Here is a 24,095-nt window from a genome sequence, read left to right as displayed (position 1 = left end):
AGTCAGGGACCATCTGTATTTATTTCAAAGTGGAATTTAAGATCTTTTAATGGTACGAGATGATGTGTTACGAAATGATAAGAGTCTGGATTTTAGAAAAAGACATGTCAAAGTTGTTTATACTCAACAGCACAACAGCTAAATATATAAATGAAAAATTCTATCATTCAATGACTTGGATCCCTTCCGAGAGTAACCTTTATCTGATCAAATCCTCATGTATCTTGAAGAATTTCCTTGTTGCAAATTATTCTACAACCTTAATTTTCTGTGTGCTTTTTATCTGTCCTGAGATCTAAGTAAATTTGATGAAGATGTTAGGTCCATAAACAAGTTTGCTTTCAAATTCTTTGCCTAGAAGCATCTAGGCAGAATTTTGTGTGTGAAAGAGAGTATTTTACATCTGAAAACTAAGCATTTCAAATTAAAATGATTTTAGTGTTATAGGTGGCTTCAGGGAAAAGTTACTGAAGTTTATTTCTGTTTTGGCAGTGTGAATGAATTACGTAAAAAAATTCCAAGATTTTATAGTGTTTTTATAGAGTTGTCTATTATTTGCAGAAACCACAATTTTCTGGCGGTTTTGCAAATTATCTACTTTGTGTATAGCCAAAACTTGTTTTCCAGCTTCATAAAAATAATATTTTAAGATCAAGAACAGAGCATATATAAAAAGGTACATTTTGGGATCAAATTTTAACTCTCCTGTTAAGAGTTTTGATTTTGTGACACATATAAACATATTAATAACTACTAACATTTGTAAAATGTTTTATAAGATGACTATAAAAACATATATTTTACATATATTCTCTTACCAATATAATGTAAATGGTAGCACCCAAACTTGAATTGTCCATTCTGATTCAGTGAATCATAGATCTTACCCAACGCCAAACTTTGCTAATGATTCAAAGAATACAAGCAAGCACCAAGTGCAGATGGCATATTCTTTTTTTGGAGGATCCCCAGACTGTCAGACACGGATTCCAAAAATGTCCTTTTCTTTTGCAATAGGACATGTTATGGTTTTAGATTAACAGAATAGTTTTGAGCAATGTAGGCAAAAAAAAAAAAAATTGCACAAAGAAAGTTGTGTTGGTTTTGGAATGCCTCTATTTTATATTGTTTTAATGACACAGCTTACTTGACTACTCCCCATTTTTCAGCCATAAATTAATAAATCCTGATTCCAGGCTCATTTGTGATGAGCAGTCAAGATAGTTGAGCTGTATCTTGTGAATAGCATTTTTTAGATAGGTACTCTGGTATTTTTCTGCTAGTAAATATCATTGTAGTTTTACAAGGCTACCATCTGGTTTGAGATTGTGAGTGTTATTACTGGGATCCCTGGTTGAGGTCTTTCATTTCCTCTCTCCCAGTAAGGAGAGTAAATTACTAGCCTGTTTTTAACCCTTTCCTTCCCAGTGCATAAGAGTGGTAGAGTTAGGTTTTATATAGAAAGTTTTGCTAGAGTAGTCTTTTAAAAATTTCCTTAAAAAAAATTCCTTCATAAATTATCAGTATTCTTAGTTTTGGGGCTTTCTGCTTGAGAAAATGAGCAATTAAAATGGATACCTGCTGATACTGTGTAATTTCTTCTGGGTTTATATTGCTAACTATCAATAGGGATAACAGATTATCCTAAATCATAAGTAGTTGCTGTGATTATTTCATAGTAACATGTTTCATCATAAGAATCTTCAGGTATATATTTAAAACTGCTGCTCCTTTACTAGCAATTTGAGATAATAGGAACTAAGGTTGGAGTTGGAAAGATTTTATGAAGAAATTAAACCTGCTTCAATTTAGTGTGTTAGGTCACGCTAGGGTATGGAACCATTTGCCATTAACAAAAAGAGTTTGGGGGCGCCTGGGTGGCTCAGTGGGTTAAAGCCTCTGCCTTCGGCTCAGGTCGTGATCCCAGGGTCCTGGGATCGAGCCCCACATTGGGCTCCCCACTCAGCAGGGAGCCTGCTTCCTCCTCTCTCTGACTGCCTCTCTGCCTCCTTGTGATCTCTGTCTGTCAAATAAATAAATAAAATCTTAAAAAAAAAAAGCAAACAAACAAACAAACAAAAAAGTTTGTTATGGTTGTCCTATTCATTGTGTTTTCTATAACCATTTTTTACGTGTGGTTTACATTGAGAAGAGCCCTCACAGCTAGTAACAGATTTTTAAAAATATCCTCTGCGAAACTCTTATTCTTAGGGAAACTTGTTCACTTACTAGGCCAAGAGCTTAATAAAAGAAAACCCTTAATATAGAAAAGCTGTTCTCTGTCTAAAAATTCATTTTTCAAGTAGACTTGTGAACAAATCCAACAGTTTGCTGAGTTTACTTAGATCTTAGGACAGATGATAAGAAAATTAAAGATGTCAAAATCTGTAAGAATTTACACACTCAAGGATTGTCATTGGTGATAAGATAAAGATTATTCTTTGAAAGGATCAAAGTCATAAAATGATAGGATTTTGAAACTACTAGAACCTTAGAACTTAATTAAATTGGCTCACTTATTTTAAAAAGAAGAAATACTACTGAGTGTATAATTATTAGATCCAGCATGTTATATCTGTGTCCTTTTGTTTTGCAATTTTAGCTCTTAAAACCTATAGGTGGGCCAAATGCTATAACTTTAAATTTGCATGTTTGATTCCTCAGTTATCGTATCCACAGGACTCTTTCTGAGTTTTGTTTTTTTTTTTTTGTTTTTTTTTCAAAGATTGCATTGTATTTATTCACAGAGTAATTGTTTTTTGGATTTTGCAACTGGAGCCTATTAAAGATGAATGAAAAAAAATTGGAAACAACTCCACAGCAGCGGAAACTTCCTGAATGGATGTCTGGGCAGAATGAGACCTGTCCTGCAGTAGAAGGAAAGGTATGCAGTTCACCAGTTATTAGTTAATGGGAAATTTAGTGTACATTTGACTATAAAATCAGTCAGTCTTCACTTGTAAACTTCAGGTCACCATTTAAGTTAGAATAGCTGTTGTGCAATTGAACCACAACTTAGTCATTTATTGGGTGAATGGGACTAAATTTTAATGGGGTTTACAAAATGGGATTTCTTACTCTGTATTTTACCTTTTTTCTTACTGTGTAGGGTTGACCTTATTAGTCTGTTCTAATTTAGGCAATTTAGGAAGGTATTTACTTTGGTGAATTTTGTGGGTAAGGATGTTTAAGTTTTCATAGATACGAGATCTACCAGCCATTTTTCAGCAACTTAAGGCAACATTATTACATCTAGAATGCTAATATAATTACAGAAAAAATTAATACTGTAAGTGCTCTTATGAAAATAGGAGTAGAAGTTTGTAAATAACTTTTTAGAAAAATAATTTTTATAGTGGATAGTTTATTTTTGCTACATTGTCCTTATGACTTCATTAGTCTGTAAAACATTAGTTGATAGAACTTGGAACCATAATTTGAATGCTCCATTGAACTGTATTTTTTCTGTAAATATCTCTTATTCAGTGTGAACTTTATTTGTGCCTTTTTGAAATTTTATTTAACTCAAGGCATCTGTTCAGAAGAGTGTTTTCGAAGATGACCTCCCTTTCTTAGAATTCATTGGATCAATTGTTTATAGTTATGAAGCTAGTGATTGTTCTTTTCTATCAGAAGATATTAGGTAAGAGATTTGAATTATCTAGTTTCATTTGAATTTGAACCCTTAGAAGATAACTATTATGACAATATTTGTAAGTAGATTGAATTTTACAGTTAATGTGTGTTCTACAGATAATCATTTCTACATGTAGAATATCATTTGACAAGTTCTAATTTTACGTTAAAAAATCTTAAAATCACTGGATTTAATGTGTAATGTACATGTTGTTCATAATCCTTTCTATTAGCTAATTTTTTGTTACTTTCAGTACTTAAATACTTAAACACATTGTTTATTTCACCAATGTAGGGCCAAAAAAAAAAAATGTAAGAATTATTCAACCTCCAAATGTCCCTTTTATATTTCATTAAAAATAGCAAATTAGTAGTGAATAGTGGTTTTGATCAGCTCTGTTGGGTTTAGTTTGCAACAGTTATAGCAAATGATTCCTAAGAAGAACATTAGAAATGACTGTTAGTATTTTTAAAATTGCCCTGTTAAATTAGGATTATGCAATAATGCAATCCAAGGCTCTTAAAGCATTTTACAAGGAGAAGAAGAAGGAAGGAATTCATTCAGATCTTCTTTGAAGTTATTATACCTATTTGTTTTTTTTAAACTGTTGTACATTGCAACGGTTAAAAGATACAGAGGTAAGTTAAGCTATTATGATCTCTAGAAATGAATTCTAGATGAATTCTAGAAATAGTATTCAAGTGCCCTCACTCCTAGTTAACTGGCCCCACTATTGGGTCTCTTTATATAGAACAAAATTTGTCTCACAGAGAAGGTAAAATCTGTCAGTTATGATTATATATTAACTCTACCATCTTACCTTTGTCAGGGCCATAGCATAGGTAAAAGCAATAAGCATAAGTGATTTGAGGAATGTAGTTGGGATGAATTCTGTGTGCATTATGATAGGCGGGCTTTTTTTCTTACCCCCCCCCTACTGTCTGGCTTAAACATTTTTGCTATCACAGGTTTTCAGCAATTTGATTATGATGTCTCTTTGTGTAGTGTGGTTTGTCTTCATCCTGCTTGGGGGTTCATTGACCTTTTCAGACCTGTGGGTTTCTAGTCTCAACAGATTTAAAAAATTTCTTTAGTACCCCCCATCCTGTTATTCTTTTCTCCTTCTCTAGAAGTTCTATTTGTTTCTTTTTAGGAAGTATCTTCCAGTTTGGCTCTCATATTCATGTTTTCTTTTAAATATTTGAACATATTCAACATATTTATAGTGGTGGTTTCAGTGTGCTTGTCTATTAATTCCATTATTTTACTGATTTTTTTCTATGAAATGATGTTTATCCTGCTTAGGGGTCGCATTTTCTGTTTTTTCCTAATGCCAGCAGTTTTGATTGGACATTGTGATTTTACCTTGCTGAATGTTGGGTTTGCTTGTTTTTCTTCAAAGAAAAGAACTTCACTCTGTCAGGAAGTTAAGTTACCTGAAGATCAGCTTTTACCTTTTGAGCCATTATTTTTAAGATTTATTAGGGCAGGTTGATAGGCGTCTTTATTCTGGGAGTAATTTAGCCCTATAATAATAAGGTGTGGCCCTCATGGAGTCTTTGCTGACTGCCCCAGGCGATCAAGACTCTCTAAGGCCACTTTTCAGAACTTTAATGCCTCTTCCCTACATGTAAGTAAGCCCTAGGAATTGTTAATCGGATGGTTCCCTGGTTGGTCTTTGTTCAGCCTCTTTCTTGCCTAGCTCCCACCTCTCCAGAAACAACTTCTAGCTCCCTCAGCCTCTCTGGCTGCAAACCCTGTCTCCCTAACTCAGTGCTCTGCTTTGACTTCTCCCTGTTCTGTTGTCTGGAAAGTGTTCCAGGTAGAAAGTGGGGGCAGCGGTAGGGCTCCCCCATGGTTTTCTTTCCCTCAGAGAGCATAGTCCTGTATTGCTTATTGTTCAGTGTCTGTACCTATTTTGTCCAATTTTCTGTTTGTTCATAGAGGAAAGATATGTCTTACCATCTTGGCCCAAAGCGGAAATTGAGATTCTTTTGTGATATATATTTTTAATTTTTAAAAATTATAAAATAGGCAAATATAAACAAAAATAGAAAATAATATAACAAAACCCTCACTTTAGCAAATCTTAATATCCATTTTCTTTAAATCTTTATTAAGAAGTGGTGTGGTAAAATACAGCTAAATCCCCAGGTATATCCATTCTCATTCTCCCCTCTGCAGCCCTCTGAGATAACTTTTAGCATGAGTTCAGTGTTTAACATTTCCTCACATGTTTTTTATTATATCTATACTTTTATATCCTCAATTACCATATGCGGTTTATATTGCCCATTTAAAAACTTTAAAAAATACTATCAAACTATATGTATATTCTGCCACTTGTGTTTTCCACTCAACATTTTATGTTTTTTTGAGAATTTTTCCTTTCTGGTATATTAGTTCTATTTTAATTTTTATATAATATTTAATTGTTTCCATATGCTACAATTTGCCCATTCTTTTGTTGATGGAAATACAGTTTGTTTCCATTTTTGCCAGAAAGAACAGTATTACAATGAACATTCTTTTTTTTTTTTTTAAAGCAAATTATTATTTTTTTTAAAGATTTGGAGAGAGTAAGAGAACGTGAGAGAGCATACATGGGAGCAAGTGTGAGTGGGGGGAGGGGCAAAGGAAGAGGAGAGAGAAACCTCAGGCAGACTCCCTGATGAGCACAGAGCCTGATGCAGGGCCAGACCCAGGATGCTGAGATCATGACCTGAGCTGAAATCAAGAGTTGGATGCCAACTGGGCCACCCAGGTGCCCCTGCAGTGAACATTCTTAAACATCCGTCTGGCTGTACACATCTGAGAGTTTGATATATTTCCGAGAAAAAACTTATGGGTCATAGTGTTTATACATCCTCAGCTAAATATTATCAAAGCCTTTTTTAAAAGGATTTTACCAATTTACATTCACCAGTGTTTGAGCAGGTAGATATCTTTCTCAGTACTTGATACTGTGCTCCTTTTTCTCCTCTTCCTGCTCCTCCTCCTCCTCTTCCTCCTTTTTACTGGATTATCTGTTGTTTTTTCTTACCAACTTTTCAAGGAATTCTTAATATTTTCTGGCTGTTCATTACTGTTCATTATCAGGTATTTGTATCATAGATATCTTCTACCATATATGACTTGTCTTTTAATTTTTGGAATGCATAAGTTATACAGAAGTTAAAATACTAATGTAGTTCATCTGCACTATATTTTTCCCCTTTAGCACAGATCTGAGTACTGGAGGTGTGGTAGGATTTGACATGGAATGGCCACCAGCGTACAGTAAAGGAAAACAGAGCAGAGTTGCGCTGATTCAGTTATGTGTGTCAGAGAGCAAATGTTATTTGTTTCATATTTCTTCTATGTCAGGTTAGTATCTCTGTTTCATTTTTATATGGTCGATTGTTGTATTATGTCAACCTTATCCCTACAAAATTAAGCTTTTGAATTAGCTGGTACTTTTCTCTTCACCTTACATTTATTGAAGTATTCATGTTCCACCTGATTAATTCATATCCCTGTTTTATTTATTTTTACAACATCTCCATCAGGTATTGTTATTATTCCTGGTTTAGACAGTAGAGAAGTGAAGTTTAGAGGGGCTAAATGATCAGGAATATACTGTTAATGTTAGCAGAGATCGTAGTCAAACCAGTTGTTTTTCTTGTCATTTATCAGTCAGGACTTTGCTTTAGGTAAGAAAAGAAATGCTCAGGATGGCAGCGCCTGGGTGGCTCAGTTGGTTAAGCGTCTGTCTTTGGCTTGGGTCATGATCTCAGGGATCTGGGATTGAACCCCCACATCGGGCTCTCTGATCAGCAGGGAGTCTGCTTCTCCTTCTCCCTCTGTACTCTCTCAAATAAATAAATAAAATCTTAAAAAAAAAAAAGTAATACTCAAGGTGAATGTGTTTCTGAATTTAATCTTAACATAAACATAAATTTAAATATAAACATAGCATGTGTAAGAAGTAGAAAATAAATCAGTAATACTTGATAGAACCTATTGAAATAATAAAATGTTACAGTTTTTCCTCAGGGATTAAAAATGTTGCTTGAAAATGAAGCAATTAAAAAAGCAGGTGTAGGAATCAAAGGAGATCAGAGGAAGCTTCTATGTGACTTTGACATCGATTTGAAGAATTTTGTGGAGCTGACAGATGTTGCCAATGAAAAGGTAGACATAAGGCATGTACTTGTTGTGATGAGCCCTGGGTGTTGTGTGGAAGTGTTGAATCACCATGTCGGACACCCGAAACTAATATTACACTATTTGGAAAATTTATTAAGGACTAACTCTGCCATATATTTTGGTATAACATTTCTGGCTTTATTTGTGGCATGGGCATTTGCTGGTATTTAGAGATATCTGAAAATAGAAAGAAATACTTCTTTGCAGTATTGATTTTTCTTTACTTCCAGCTGAAATGTACAGAAATCTGGAGCCTGAATGGTTTGGTTAAACATCTCTTCGGCAAACAGCTTCTGAAAGACAGGTCTATCCGCTGTAGCAATTGGAATGACTTTCCTCTCACTGAGGATCAGAAACTATATGCAGCCACTGATGCATATGTATGTATCAAAGATCTCTAAACTATGATATGTTTTTTAAACTTATAACGAATTACTTTAGAAAAATTTTGTTGTAATTGTTGTACAAACTCAAATATTTTAAATTAGGTTGGCATTAAAAATGCTTAAGAAGACAGTGAAACTGGGGCGCCTGGGTGGCTCAGTGGGTTAAGCCGCTGCCTTCGGCTCAGGTCATGATCTCAGGGTCCTGGGATCGAGCCCCGCATCGGGCTCTCTGCTCAGCGGGGAGCCTGCTTCCCTCTCTCTCCCTCTCTGCCTGCCTCTCCATCTACTTGTGATTTCTCTCTGTCAAATAAATAAATAAAATCTTAAAAAAAAATAAAATAAAATTAAAAAAAAAAAAAAAAAAAAGAAGACAGTGAAACTGATAATTCTCAATATTAATTGGCAAGTACCAATCAATGGATTGATTGTTCACTGCTAGTAGTTTTTATTGTCATGAAGCCAAAATAATGTCTAATTTCTATGTAATCAATGTAATCTCTCTGAAAACATGGATAGCTAATAAACACAGGCTGAGCAAACACAAATGATATTGATGATGTATTTGATTTATAAGCAACTCAGAATAAAAATAATTATAGTTCCTATATTGAGACTGGCATTATTTCTTATATTTACATTTAAAATATGCTTAAAATTTAGGAAAATTACCTCCAAGTTTAGCTTTCCACTGCTGTTAGTCAGTTGCATTTTCATATTTACATATTCATACATACTGAAATTTGGGCTTAATATATAGCATTATTTATTTCTCAGTTTTGTTTTTTGCTAGGAAATACATTTTATGTCCCTGTGGATTTCTTTTTCCTTAATTTATACTTTCATTTGTAAATGAATATCTTGCTGTTTCCCTTTTCACATCTATTTTTAGGCCTGGAAACTCCTTTTTTTAAAAAAAAAAAATTCAATCTTGTCAGGAAATAGGGTGATAATTTTCCTTTGCATTCTGTTAAAAAAAAATTGTAGAACTTGTTGAGAACTTGTGCAAGTTCTGTAATATTTTTATTCATGAAAAATCAGTGTGATTTGGTTGTTCCTGTTAACAGTGCCTGAAAGGAGGGCTGTTCATTAAGCCAACATTTACAGCTGGTTTAATGAGATACAGGGGAGTAGATACATGTCGCCAAAACAGACTTCTCGTACTTGATTGTATTTTGTTGGAGTCCCACTTATAAGTTATTTGATTTGGGTAACTCCTTAGAATATTGAATATTAAAAGATAAAAATGTAAAACTTTTAAGGCACAAGTAGCTTATTTTACCCACTCTCAAAATTGGTATGGTGATTTAATGAAGACATAGATCTTTGTGTAACTTAATAAGTTGAATGCAGCCTTTTGGGTGCTTTGGGAGTCACTGTTGATTTTTCTAAAGATGGGACATAAAGCCTTATTTTGGTTACCTTTAGCATACTCTTTTCACTTTTCTGCTTTTTTTTTTTAATAGGCTGGTCTCATCATTTATCAAAAATTAGAGATTTTAGGTGATGCTGTGCAAAGGTTTGCTATAAATAAAAAAGGTATGTGGTGCTCTAAAAAGAAAAGATAAAATTTGAATTTACTCTCTTGTGAGGTTTATCTCCAAAAGTCAATATTCACGCATGTGCAAACTGTTTAGTATTACAACTCCTTGAGTGTCTGAACCATGTTGACACTGCGGTGTGAGATCTCTGTGGCCCAAGATTGGAGTTTCAGTCACGTTACTCGTGGCAGAGGAGGACTTATTACTGCTTTGTCACATAGCTTTTCATTAGGCTTCTTTGGTTGGGGCTTTGTGGGTTTGATAACATTAGTGACACAACCAGTTATCTCCCAGTCTGGAGATTATTACATCCTTGCTATAAATATTTAAAATGTACAAGTTACTTTATAGTGTCCTGGTTTAAATTTATAATTTTTTCTAGGGTAAGATAATTGCTGTTTTTCTCCAAAAAGTATGGCCATTTTGTTCCACTTCCATGCTTTTCTCATATGCCTCAATAGGTCAGTGATAGCTACACACTCTACACAGTAGAGTGAAAGAGCATGGGCTCTTCCTGTGACAGAAATCAAAGGGGAATCCCTGCCATGTGACTTGAGATTTACATGTTTCCCTGTGCTTGGAATATAGATGATAGCCCCATATCTAGTTCATAGAATAGTGAGCACTAAGGGACAGACTATTATGAGCACCTGTATTGATCTATATAGAGTTGTTATTCCTATTCTTACAGCTTGTTTTGGAGATTTTAAATAATTGTGTTTGTTAAGATGTTAATTAAATTAGTGATTTTGCTAAATAACTTTAAAGATAAGGTGTGACCTCCTCATATAAAATTATGTTGTACCCTTTTTAATTGCCATTAAGAAGGGATTCATGTCCTTTGTAATAGACCCTCCTTCTTTACCTAGTAAGATAGAAGACTTCTTAGGCTTTCTTTCTTTCCCTGGAAAGTCACTTCTGTTGAGAGCTTACTAACTCTCTATAACCAAGGGTACTGTGGCTAGAAATTATCTTGCTTAAATTGAGCAGATGATATGTTTTTGAAGCTAATCTGGAGAACAATATAAAACTTACTGAAGTCATAACAGAAATCAACTCAACAGAGGGATTCATGGTTTTCTGAATCTGTGGTTTGCAGTATTACTTCTAGGGCTATCCTTACAATTTTGTCTGATTAAAATGCTTCTAAGGAAATGTTTAAGATATTTCTCACTAAAGGACCATATGTTTATAAGTCGCTACAAGAAGTCCTGGTATCTGTGTACCTGTCATTTCAGTATTGCATTGTTTGACACACACTTTTATTCTTTATTGCATTATATGTGTGAATATATTTTGACATCTGAAGTGAGGTACATTGACTAGGATCCTAGTGAATTTTAACAAAGATTACCACTCTTCTTTTTTTTTCCCCTCCCTCCCTTCCTCCCTTCCTGTTAGGAAGCCAGAGGTATCAGCCTCACTGTTGTTTAATTTCCCTGGTGTATTTATACATGATGTATTCACATGTCCACTTTTAGTTATAAAATTGTGTTTTTTCTTCTTACGAAAGAATTAAAGTGGATTATAACATCAGGAAGTAAAAGGATATTCACACATTGTTTCTTCTTGTTAAAATATTAGCTTACTCCAGGATGGTAGCTAATAAACGCTGAACAATATAGTAGTTAAAAATACACTTACTCATTTATTAAAAATTGTTGAGGACTTTATGATAGGGGATACAGTAATGAACAAGATACTCATGATCTGCTTCCCAAGAGGGAAATCTACAGGTTTGTAGGGGATATAGAGATGAACAAAGGAGGCATGGCTATAGGGAGATGAGTCTCATGATGTAGGAAAATAAGGCGCTGTGGTTAGCACATAAGAGAGCCATCTGATGCATATTTGGAAGTCTTGCAGTATTTCCTGGAGAAAGTGATGTTTAAGGCGAGACCTGAAATAGGAACAAGAGTTAGGTAGTGGAAGAATAAAGGAAAAGTGTCATAGGCACAGGAAACAGCCGGCACAAAAAGAGATCATAGGATCGATAGGCAACTGAAAGTAGTTCAGCGTGGTGAACGGTTAAATGTGCTGGAGCGCAGGACAGAGATGGCAGATAGGCCGTGTTTGCGTGAGGAGTTTAATTTCCTCCTAAGAGGTATTAGGGGGTTTAAGCACAGGAGTGACATGGATTATATTGAAAGAAAAAGAAAAAAGGAATAACTTGGGCTGTAGAGTAGAAAGTGGATTGTAACAGGGCAAGGGTCACAGTGGGAAGGCTCGTTAGGAGCCCATGAGAGGAATCCAAGGGAGAGGCGGTGGTGACCCAGCTTGGATGGTTGTATTGAGAATGGAGAGAAGGGGATAGATTCAAAATCCATTTAATAGAGCAGTAGAGTCAGCAGAATTTGGTGTGATGGTGAGAGCCATGTGTCAAGGATCATTCCTGTGTTGCTGCCACGAACAGTGGGTGAAAACCATTGACGAAAAGGAGCAAGCTTTGGGGCTGAGGGGTCACTGTTGATTTTAGATATGTTAAAGGAAGGAGGGCTGTCAGAAAGGTGGAGGGGGCCAGGTGGGACTCAGATATCCAGGTGGTAGCTCAGAGGACAGCTTTAGTTAGAGGTAAAGAACTGGGACTAAGAATTTTGAGGAACTCTTAGTATTTTGTCTTTGCATGGTGGAAGGGATGACAAAGGAGTTGTCTACCACTGGCATAGAAAGAAACTAGGAGATGTGGTGTGCAGAAAGCCAAGTGAAGAGGCATGCTTTACGTGGGAGTTATCATCCTGTTTTAAGTCCTGCTGAGTTTGAGAAACTGAGGATTTAGAATCATCAGTTTTGGCAATGCGACAATCATTTGTAACCTTTGACTCCAGCAGCTTTGGTGTACTAGGTGACAAAAGAGTGTTCTCTGGGGGAGAGAGGTTATTTGGGGCATGTGCTATTAAAACGGAAAAGGGTTGGGGCACCTGGGTGGCTCAGTCGTTAAGCCTCTGCCTTCAACTCAGGTCATGATCCCAGGATCCTGGGTTAGAGCCTGCATTGGGCTCTCTGTTTGGCATGCTTTGTGTTCCCTCTCTTGCTGTGTCTCTATCAAGTAAATAAAATCTTAAAAAAAAAAAAAAGAAAAAAAAGAAGAGAAGGGTCACAGGCTTTGGGAACATGGAGGCGCTGTAAGCAGAGCAAGAGGGGAGTAGTGGGATGGTGTGAGTAGAAGTCATACTAACATGACTAGAGAAGTTACTAGATCCAAGGAATGTGAGGAAGCATGTATAAACAACTTCTTTTTTAGAAGATTGGTTTGTGAGGGGATATTCATTCATGCATATGACCTATTTGTTGGATGTTTATTATGAATCAAACACAGTTTCAGTTGTGGGGGAAAGTGCCCTTAACACAGGAGACCAAGCACCTTCGCTTCATTTCACAGAATGCGCGAAGGAGCCACGTGAATATCTGAGGGAAGAATGTAACAGGCATCGGGGAAGGAACTAAATATCTGAGGGTGATTGCTTGCCTTAGGAACAGTGAGGAGAACTGAGCCGAAATGAGTAAGGGTCAGAGTGGGAAGAAATGAGGCTAGAAAAGGAGCTTGGGCCAGATGGACCATTTAGGGCCTTAGAGGTGACTATGGCTTCATATTTTATTAATCACAATTAATACAAAGTAGAGTGAGGGGAAACCCTTAGAGAGTTTGGAGCAGGAAAATGACATGATTAAATTTTAATTTAAAAGGTTTTTTTTTTTTTTTTGGCTGCTATAAAAGAGCAAGTGTTTAGGCAGGGAAGTCTATTAGGCTACTCTAGTAGTCCAAGCAGGAGATGACAATTGTTTGGATTAGGCTGGTAGCAGTAGAGATGGTAAGAAGTGGTGGAATGTGTATATGCTTTGAAGGTATAAATTGTGAAGGATTTGCCAATGAATTCTCCGTAGGGGTAAGATCCAGAGACTGAGAGGACAATAAACATATTTTGGTTGGATCAGCTGGGTTAACGGAAGGATCAGTTATGGTGGAAATGTTATGGGAAAGGGGGATTGGGTGAGAAAAATCTAGATTTCAGTTTTGGATATGCTAAATTTTAGGTGCTTATTGATATCCAGGCAGATATCACAGTTGGAAATGTGATTCTGGAGTTCAGGGATAAGGTTGAGATTGGAGATGTAACTTTGGGAAACATCAAGATACAGATGGCAGTTAAAACAGTGGAAGGAGATGAGATGAAAGAGGCAGAGGCAGTGACTGGAATAAAGAACAGAGGAGGTCCACATATTGATATCGAGGGCATACTGACATTTAGAGATCAGGGAGAGGAGGAAAGTGCAGTGGAGAAGGTCTAAGAAGAGGTCGTGGTGGAAGACAGAGTGTCAAGAGGTATTGTGTTCAGAAGCCACAGAAAGAACGTATTTTAAGGAGGAAGGAATTATCAGCTCTCTCAAATAGCTGAGAATCTGAAGGAGATGAGGAACTAGACCTGACAATTAGATTTGACAGTGTGGAGGTCACGGGATAATCTTTCCCAAAGCAGCCGTGCTGTGCTGGTTGGGGTAAAGGCTTGGGGGAAAGTGGGAGTAGAAAATTTGAGACCGGGTGTGTGGACAACTCTTTCATGGAATTTTGCTGTAAATAAGAGTAGTTCTGTGAGTACAGACTAATTAGCAGATGGAGGGGGGGAGATGAGATAGTGTCTTTTTTCTATTTTCTTAGTGTTATGAAGGGTGAAGTTGTTCCTTGAGTAAAAGGAGGAGAAAGCAGATGTTAGAGGCTTGGAGAGAAAGAAAGAGGTATGAAATAGTCATCTTAATAGTAGAAAAGTGGGAAATACAGAATATTTAACAGTCTACCGAGAGTTCCTTTGAGATCTGTGTCATGAATTTAAAGCAAGCTGAGTCATCCTGGCTGTGTTTTATCTTCAGTTATAGTCAGCTGTGTGAATATAGGCATCAAGTAGGTAAAAGAGCTGGGTTTAATTAGAGTAGGGGTTTTTCTAGATAAAAAGTATCATGGAGGGAAGAAGGAGCAAAAGAGGTCAAAGTCCTACAAGGGAATGATTACTATAATATGGGCAAGAAAGGAAAAAAAGACTTGGTGGGGAGTGGGAGTGGGAAGAATAAGGTGTATGGAAAAGGTGCTGCGATCAGTGGATTCGATTCTGAAAGTGTGAAATTCTGAAAGTGTGAAAGAATAGTTGTGTTGGGGAGGGCATCCTGGAAGGCAAGCCAGCATGCTGGTTTTCCGAGGGCGGGTGGAATGCTTACCATTGAAGTTTGGAAGTAGTGACTTTATTGGCATGTATAAGGTCAAATGTCTAGGAATGGGTGGCTGAGGTCAGTTGAGGAAAAGATTGTTGGAAATGGAAGGATCAAAGCACTGAAAAGGCCACAATTTTAGGTGGAATTATCACAGGAGTAGCAGTGAAGGGAAAGACTGTGAACCAGGCAGTGAAATCTTCAATGAATGAAAGAATGTGATTTTGAGGTCGAAGTATGCAGCAATCAGGAATAGCAGATGGGACATGTCACATGCTTCAGCGGAGCTGGACTTTTGAGGACAAGAGAAAATGGTGATGAGCTCTAAGAAACTCTAAGCAGGAGAAGGGTTCGAGGAAGGCAGGCAGGCGTGGTGTTGATGGAGAAGGATGTGCCAGACAGAATGAAGTTGAGAGTTTGGAAGATGATCGCTGATTAGAAAGGTTTGCATTTTATTTTGGTCATGATTGATGAGAAGGGAAGTGAGGCTTGGCTGTTGGCTCGGGTTATGTTTACTGAACTATGTTTCGTAAGTAAGAGCCCGCAGAAATCTGTTCTGCCTTCTTCAGTCTAGATTGCTAACCGCTGGTTGTAATGTGTATGAATGTAGATCATTTGGAATTGATTCTAAAATTCAAGTAGTAAAAATCTGAAAGGGAAGTAAAGTGACTGAGGTGACATGGAGGTAGAATAAAGAAATTCCTTTTGCTGGAATTTGCTTAAGGAAAGAAAATGAAAATGGAACCCTAACACTGTTTAAAAAAATGACTAAATAAATCCCTCTGCTTTGTGGTTTGAAAATTAACATTGATTCTTTTTGTCCAGAGGAGGAAATGCTACCTAGTGATGTGAAGAAGCAACTGACATCAATCTCTGGGAATATGATGGATCTGGCTAAGCATCTCCCTGACACTTGGAAAAAAGTGGAAGATCCACAGAGGTTAAATATTACCTGTTTTTATCAATTCTGTTTGTTCTTACTTCACATTCCTATTTATAAAGAATTACTGTTTGTTAAGGTAGACTCATAGAAATTTTTTATTTAAATTCCATCTAGTTAACGTATACTATAGTATTAGTTTCAGGGGTAGAATTTAGTGACTCATCAGTTGCATATAACACTCGGTGCTCATTACATCATGTTCCCTCCCTAATGCCCATCACCAAACTACTCCATCCCCTCTAGCAATCTTCAGTTTGTTTGCTGTAGTTAAGAGTCTCTTATGGTTTGCTTCCCTCTCTGTTTTTGTCTTATTTTATTTTTCTTTCCTTCCCCTATGTTCATCTGTTTTGTTTCTTAAATTCCATAGGCGGGTAAAATCACCTGGTATTTGTCTTTCTTTGACCGAATTATTTTGCTTAGCATAATACCTTCTAGTTCCATCCAGGTCGTTGCAAGTGGCAAGATTTCATTCATTTTTTTTTAAAGATTTTTAAAACTTTTTATTTGAGAGAGAGGGAATGAGCAGGGGGAACGACAGGCAGAGGGAGAGGGAGAAGAAGTTTTCCTGCAGAATAGGGAGCCCAACTTGGAACTTGATCCCAGGACACTAGGATCAGGACCTGAGATGAAGACAGACCCCCTACTCCACTGAGCCACCCAGGTGCTCCTAAAGATTTCATTCTTTTTGATGGCTGAGTAATATTCCTGTGTGTGTACACACCACATATTTATCCATTCATACATATATATGTGGATATATACCACATCGTGTGTGTGTATGTGTGTGTGTACCACATCTTTATCCATTCATAATGTATGTATGTGGATATATACCACATCTTGTGTGTGTGTGTGTGTGTGTGTACCACATCTTTATCCATTCATAGATATATGTGTGGATATATACCACATCTTTACTCATAAATCAGTGGACATCTGGGCTCTTCCCATATTTTGGTTATTGTGGACATTGCTGCTATAAACATTGGGGTGCAGATTTTTTCTTTTTTTAAGATTTTATTTATTTATTTGAGTACCAGAGATCACAAGTAGGCAGAGAGGCAGGCAGGGAGAGAGGAAGGGAGCACTGAGCAGAGAGCCTGATATGGGGCTCGATCCCAGGACCCTGGGATCATGACCTGAGTCAAAGGCAGAGGCTTTAACCCACTGAGCCACTCAGGCACCCCTATTTTTAACTTTTTGAGGAATCTCCATATTGTTTTCAGAGTGGCTGCACCAGTTTGCATTTCTGCTAGTAGTGTAAGAGGGTTCCCCTTTTTCCACAACCTTGCCAACATCTGTCATCTCCTGAATTGTTCGTTTTAGCCATTCTGTCAGGTGTGAAATGCTATCTCAGTGTGGTTTTGATTTGTATTTCCCTGATGCCAAGTGCTGTTGAGCATCTTTTCATGTGTCTCTTGGCCATTTGTTTGTCTTCTTTGGAGAAATGTCTGTTCATGTCTTCTGCCCATTTCTTGCCTGGATTTTTTTTTTGGGGGGGATGTTAGGACTGCTAAATTCTTTATATATTTTGGATATTAGCCCTTTGTCTGATAAGTCAATATTTTCTCCCATTCCATAGATTGCCTTTTAGTTTTGACTGTTTCCTTTGCTGCACAAAAGCTTTTATACTGATGAAGTCCTAATAGTTCATATTTACTTTTGTTTCCCTTACATTTGGAGACCTGTCTAGCAAGAAGTTTCTGTGGCCAAGGTCGAAGAGGTTGTTGCCTGAATTCTTCTTTAGGATTTCTATGTCCTGTGTCCAATGATGGATTCCTATGTCACATTTAGGTTTTTCATCCATTTTGAGTTTATTTTTGTGTGTGGTGTAAGAAAGTGGTCCAGTTTTATTCTTCTGCAATTTTCCCAACACCGTTTGTTGAAGAGACTGTCTTTTTTCCATTGAATGTTCTTTCCTGTTTTGTCGAAGATTAGTTGACCATATAGTTTTGGGTCCATATCTGGGCTCTCTATTCTGTTCTGTTGATCTACATGTCTGTTTTTGTGCCAGTGTCATACTGTCTTAATGATTACAGCTTTGTAATAGAGCTTAAAGTCCAGAATTGTGATGTCTCCAGCCTTGGTTTTCTTTTCCATCATTACTCTGGCTGTTTAGGGTTTTTTCTGGTTCCATACAAATTTTAGAATTGTTTGTTCCAGCTCTGAAAAATGTTGATGGTCTTTTGATAGGGATTGCATTTAATGTGTAGATTGTTTTGGGTGGTGTAGACATTTAACAGTATTTGTTCTTTTAATCCATGAGCTGGAACATTTTTCCATTTCTTTTTTTGTCTTCCTCAGTTTCTTTCGCAAGCATTGTATAGTTTTCAGAGTACAGATCTTTTAGCTCTTTGGTTAGGTTTGTATCTAGGTATCCTATGGTTTTTGGTGCAATTGTAAGTGGGATTGATTTTTTGCTTTCTCTTTCTTCTGCCTCGTTGTTAGTGTATAGAAATGCAACTGAGTTCTATGGATTGATTTTATATCCTGTGACTTTGCTGAATTCCTCTATCAGTTCTAGCAATTTTTGGGTGGAGTCTTTAGAGTTTTCTACATAGGGTATCATTTTGTTTGCAGGGAGTGAAAGTTTGACTTCTTCTTTGTTGATTTGGATCCCTTTTATTTCTTTTTATTGTCTGATTGCTGAGACTGGGACTTGCAGTACTATGTTAAATAACAGTAGTGAGAGTAGACATCCCTGTCATGTGCCTGACCTTATTGGAAAAGCTCTGTTTTTCCCCCATTGTGGATGATATATGCTGTGGGTTTTCTGTATATGACTTTCATGATATTGAGGTATGTTTCCTCTATCCCTACATGGAGGAGGTTTTTTTTTTTTTTTTTTTTAAAGATTTTATTATTTATTTGACAGAGAGAGATCACAAATAGGCAGAGAGGCAGGCAGAGAGAGAAGAGGAGGAAGCAGGCTCCCTGCTGAGCAGAGGGACTCTGCTGGACTCAATCCCAGGACCCTGAGATCATGACCTGAGCCGAAGGCAGCGGCTTAACCCACTGAGCCACCCAGGCGCCCCTCCCTACATGGAGGAGGTTTTTAAATCAAGAAAGGATGTTGTATTTTGTCAAATGCTTTTTCTGCATCTGTTGAGAGAATCATATAGTTCTTCTTTCTTTCATCAGTGTGGTGTATCACATCAATTGATTTGCAGATATTCAACCACTCCTGCAGCCCAGGAGTAAATCCTGTTAATGTATTGTGGGACCTATTGGCTAATATCTTGGTGAGAATTTTTGCATCTGTGTTCATCATGGATATTGGCTGCAAATCTCCTTTCTAGTGGGGTCTTTGTCTGGTTCTGGGATCATGGTAGTACTGGCCTTACGGAATGAGTTTGGAAGTTTTTGTCCATTTCTCTTTTTTTTTAAACAGTTTCAGAAAAATAGGTATTAAATCTTCTTTAAGTGTTTGGTAGATCTCCTTTCGGAAGACATTTGGCCCTGGACTTTTTGTTCAGAGATTTTTGATTACTGATTCAATTTTCTTTCTGGTTATAGGTTTATTCAGGTTTTCTATTTCTTCTGTGTCAGTCTTAGTAGTTTATAAGTTTCTAGGAATTTATCCGTATCTTCCAGATTGTCTAATTTGTTGGCGTATAATTGCTCAAAATATTCTCTTATAATTGTTTGTATTTCTTCGGTATTGGTTGTGAGCTCTCCTCCTTCATTCATAATTTTAATTTGGGTCCTTTCTCTTTTATATTTGATAAGGCTGGCTAGGGGTTTATCAGTCTTATTGATTCTTTTAAAGAACCAGCTCCTAGTTTTGTTCATGTGGTCTACTATGTTTTTGATTTCTCTATCATTGATTTCTGCTTTGAACTTTATTATTTCTGTTCTCCAGCTGGATTTAGGCTTTAGGTGTAAGGTTAGGTTGTGTATTTGAGACTTTGTTTCTTGAAAAAGGTCTATATTGCTATATTTTTCCCTCTTAGGGCTGCCTTAGCTGCATCCTGAAGGTTTTGAACTGTTTTCATTTTCATTTGCTTCCGTGTATTTTTAAAATTCTTTAATTTGCTGTTTGACCCATTCATTCTTTAGTAGGATGTTCTTTAACCTCCATGTATTTGTGATCCTTCCAAATTTCTTTTTGTAGCTGACTTCAAGTTTCATAGCTTGTGGTCTAAAAATATGCATGATACGATCTCAGTGTTTTTGTACTGGTTGAGATCTGATTTGTGACCCAGGATGTGATCTCTTCTGGAGAATGTTCGATGTACACTGGAAAAGAATGTGTGTTCTGGTGCTTTAGGATGAAATGCACTATATATATGTTAAGTCGATCTCGTCCAGTGTGTCATTCAAAGCTCTTGTTTCCTTGTTGATCTTTTACTTTGATGATTTGTCCTTTGCTGTGAGCAGATTATTAATGTTCCCTACAATTATTGTATAATTATCAATGAGTTTTTAAAATTTTGTTAATTGGTTTATATAATTGGATGCTCCCAAGTTAGGGACATAAATATTTACAATTATTAGATCTTCTTGTTGAATGGACCCCTTTATTATGATGTAGTGCCCTTCTTCATCTCTTATTACAGTCTTTAGTTCAAAATCTAGTTTTTGTGGGACGCCTGGGTGGCTCATTTGGTTAAGCAGCTAGCTTCGGCTCACGTCATGATCCCAGGGTCCTGGGATCGAGTCCCACATCGGGCTCCTTACTTGGCAGGGACCCTGCTTCTCCCTCTGCCTGCCTCTCTGTCTGCCTGTGCTTGCTCGCTCTCTCTCCGTCTCTGACAAATAAATAAAATCTTTAAAAAAAAAAAAATCTAGTTTTTGTGATATAAGAATGGCCTTCCAGCTTTCTTTTGATTTCCATTAGCATGATAAATGGTTTTCCACCCCCTTACTTCCTTTTTTTTCCCTGTACCCCCTCAATTTCAATCTAGTGTTTTGGGGTCTAAAATGAGTTTCTTATAGGCAGCATATTGATGGAACTTATTTTTTTATCCATTCTGATACCCCATATCTTTTGATAGGAGCATTTAGTGCATTTACATTCAGAATAATTATCAAAAGATATAAATTTATTTAGTTAATTAATTTTTTAAAAGAAGATTTTATTTATTTATTTGATAGAGACATAGAACACAAGTAGGCAGAGTGGAAGGCAGAGGGAGAGGGAGAAGCAGACTCTCCACTGAGCAAGGAGCCCGATATGGGGCTCTATCCCAGGACCCTGGGATAATGACCTGAACCGATGGCAGCTGCTTAACTGACTGAGCCACCCGGTGCCTCAAAAGATATAAATTTAGTGCCATTGTATTACCTGTAAAGTTATCGTTCCTATATATTGTCTCTGTACCTTTCGGTCTTTGTTACTTTTGGGCTCTCTCTCTGCTCAAAGGATCCCCTTTAATTTTTCTTGCAGGACTGGTTTAGTGTTCACAAATTCCTTTAGTTTTTGTTTGTCCTGGAAACTCTTTGTCTCTCCTATTCTGAATGACAGCCTTGCTGGATGAAGTATTCTTGGCTGCATATTCTTCCCATTTAGCACGTAGAATATGTTATGCCAGTCCTTTCTGGCCTGCCAGGTCTGTGTGGACAAGTCTGCTGTCAGCCTCATGTGCGTTGACAGATAGAAATTTGCTTTAACACATGCCCACAGCCTGATCTATAAATTTGAGAAATATTTTTCCAGTGTGTTAAATTGCCCATCAAGAAGTTTAAGGCTTTTCTATCTGCTTCGTAGGATGTTTCATGAAACAAGGCAAAATAAAATTTAGATGTCCACAGAAAGGAAAGTACTTTAGATTCAAAGTTGTCTTTTTCTTTTGTTTACAGGCATCTCTCATTTAATTATATTCATAGTTTGGTCACCTAAAATATATACATACAAATAAGTTTTATATTGAATAGCTTCTTTTTCCATGTTTTTATCTGATTATTAAATAGGAATCTTATATAATCACTAGGCTGTTAGAGCAAGGGGAATTCAGATTTTAAATGCCATTTTATGTCTGAAGCCCTACATAATTTGAGATATTTGGATTAATAGACATTGGATTATCAGTGCCTTGTAGCTAACTCTTTCTGGAACCAGGACTTTCCCTAGCTGTAATTGCTGAATGACTTCTTCCAATACCAGGAATGCTCTTGAACAGTGAATGATTACAATGTAGTTATATATTGAGGCAAAAATACTTTGTAGAATGTCAAGTGGTTAGTTGAAATAGAATTCTGATTCTGACAAAATGCAGTGTTAGTATATTTTTTTAGATGAGATTTGTGATAAATTTTGATTCTGATATTTTAAAATATGATACAGAGATTTAGCGCTTTTTCAAAGTCCCTTTTCGTCCTAGCTATTTGTTTTAGTAGTTTTAATGTAACTGAGAATTTCTGAAAGACATAACTGTCAAATGGGGATGGGTAACAATTAAGCCATTTTGTATTCAATTTCACATTTTTTCTCTATGAAAGAAAAATAATTACTGTTTACGTGATGTTTACATGTATTTTAGAATTTGTTCTAGCACTTAAACTATCTATTGAATGTAAATTATATCTCCTTTAATGCTTTGCTTTGTAATAACAAAGCTAAGATAGGTTTTCTTAAAACTTGAGAATGGGAAATACTTGATTCATTTTAGTAAAGAAAGATCTTGTCAAGTTTGTGTCAATTAAGAACTAGTTAAATTTCTTATTTCAGGTTCTTTGTAAGAAGTCTACAGTAATGCCTAACTTACACCTCAGAACCAGAGAGGAACAAAAAAGACCTCTGCATGCTAAAATACATGTCATAATCATGAATTCAAACTCATATTTAACTGTATTTCCAGTGGAGTGCATGACGGCACATTCAGAGCTTATTTTCTTCTCATTTATAGATACAGTTCAACAAGCTTAGCTATCTAGTTAAAATGAAAACAAGGTATTGATAAGAAATGTTATGCACATGACCGTAGCTGGCAGTTACATCTGGCAGTCTGTGAAGGAGTAGACAAAAGTAGAAAAATTACAATTGAGAACTTTAAAATAGAGTAGTTTGAGTTTTGTTACAGAAGGGAACAGCTTTATGCTTCAGTGGCCCTGGAAGCTATTGGATTGTACAGTACTACTTACTCACTGATTTAAATTCATTACACATCTGTTGTATTGCTGTCATGTACTTAACATTCTGTTGCGTGTTGAGGCTTTCTGTAGGCTACTAATATGCTTAATAACTATCCTAGGAAAGAAGGAAATGTATATTATGTCTTACTGAAGACATCGTTTGATATTTGTTGGAGTAAATAGTTATCTTATATGGGACATGCCATTCTCTGATGTTAGCACAGAATAAAGAAGCCCTTACAGTCTTTATCAATCTGTATGTCACTGTCTCTATGTTTATGTATTACAACATTCCCATGCATTTAGCGATTAAATAGTGTCACATATCTGTTCCTACTAAAATATTTATGTAAGTTTGTATATTTGAATAACTGTGTATAATACTGACTATTCTTTATAAGATTTGAAAATTTTAGAATGTTAGAATTAGTGAGTTTTTAGATTTTGAATTTAATTTTGATTTTGTTTTTATTTATATTGATGTAGACTTGGCACTTGAAGCTTGAGCCCAACTTTGGTGCTATTTTTAGCATGGAAGAAAATCATGAAACAGCTCAACATTTTTGATAGTTTTGTTACATAAATGACCAAATTTTTATTTGAATCGTCAATATAAAACTTTAAAAGTCATACTGGATTTTATTAAGTATTGTTTTCAATACAGAAGAATTAGAAAAGCTAATCAAAAGTGTTAATTAAATAGGAAAGATGTCTCTTTTCTTTTATTCTCTCCTCTCCGTCGAACTTACACTTTTATGAAGTAATTAAAAATTGCTTTAATAAACCCGATAACCAGCAGATAGTATGACTTATTTTATACTCTAGCAGTGGTTTTCCTTTGCAGTTAACCAGGTTTGTTATAAATAGCTGGGTTGGTTTTTTTTGTTGTTTTTTGTTTTTTTTTTTAGTCAGAGAGAGTGAGCACAGGCAGACAGAGAGGCAGGCAGAGGCAGAGGGAGAAGCAGGCTCCCTGCTGAGCAAGGAGCCCAATGTGGGACTCGATCCCAGGATGCCAGGATCATGACCTGAGCTGAAGGCAGCCGCTTAACCAACTGAGCCACCAGGCGTCCCTAAATAGCTGTTTAAAGTCACTTAGTTAGGGGTGCCTGGGTAGCTCAGTCAGATAAGCATCT

General features: G+C 36.4%; 1 protein-coding gene across 8 annotated transcripts in view; it reads left to right on the top strand.

Moving 5' to 3' along the window:
- Positions 1-24,095, top strand: part of WRN (WRN RecQ like helicase) — a 148,074-nt gene that overhangs the window by 29,151 nt on the left and 94,828 nt on the right. For 6 of the 8 annotated variants that reach the window (XM_044225425.1, XM_044225426.1, XM_044225420.1 and 3 more), the window contains 7 exons: positions 2,726-2,884; positions 3,531-3,643; positions 6,858-7,003; positions 7,662-7,810; positions 8,056-8,205; positions 9,675-9,747; positions 15,771-15,885. In XM_044225425.1, the coding sequence (XP_044081360.1) occupies positions 2,789-2,884; positions 3,531-3,643; positions 6,858-7,003; positions 7,662-7,810; positions 8,056-8,205; positions 9,675-9,747; positions 15,771-15,885 (842 nt within the window). In that variant the 5' untranslated portion in view covers positions 2,726-2,788. Of the gene's footprint in view, positions 1-2,725; positions 2,885-3,530; positions 3,644-6,857; positions 7,004-7,661; positions 7,811-8,055; positions 8,206-9,674; positions 9,748-15,770; positions 15,886-24,095 lie in introns of those variants that run through there. The other 2 variants (XM_044225422.1, XM_044225427.1) reach the window with 2 other exon arrangements.

The sequence above is a fragment of the Neovison vison genome, chromosome 11 (assembly GCF_020171115.1).
Source record: "Neovison vison isolate M4711 chromosome 11, ASM_NN_V1, whole genome shotgun sequence".
NCBI lineage: Eukaryota > Metazoa > Chordata > Mammalia > Carnivora > Mustelidae > Neogale > Neogale vison.
This window is presented reverse-complemented; position numbering and strand designations above follow the sequence as displayed.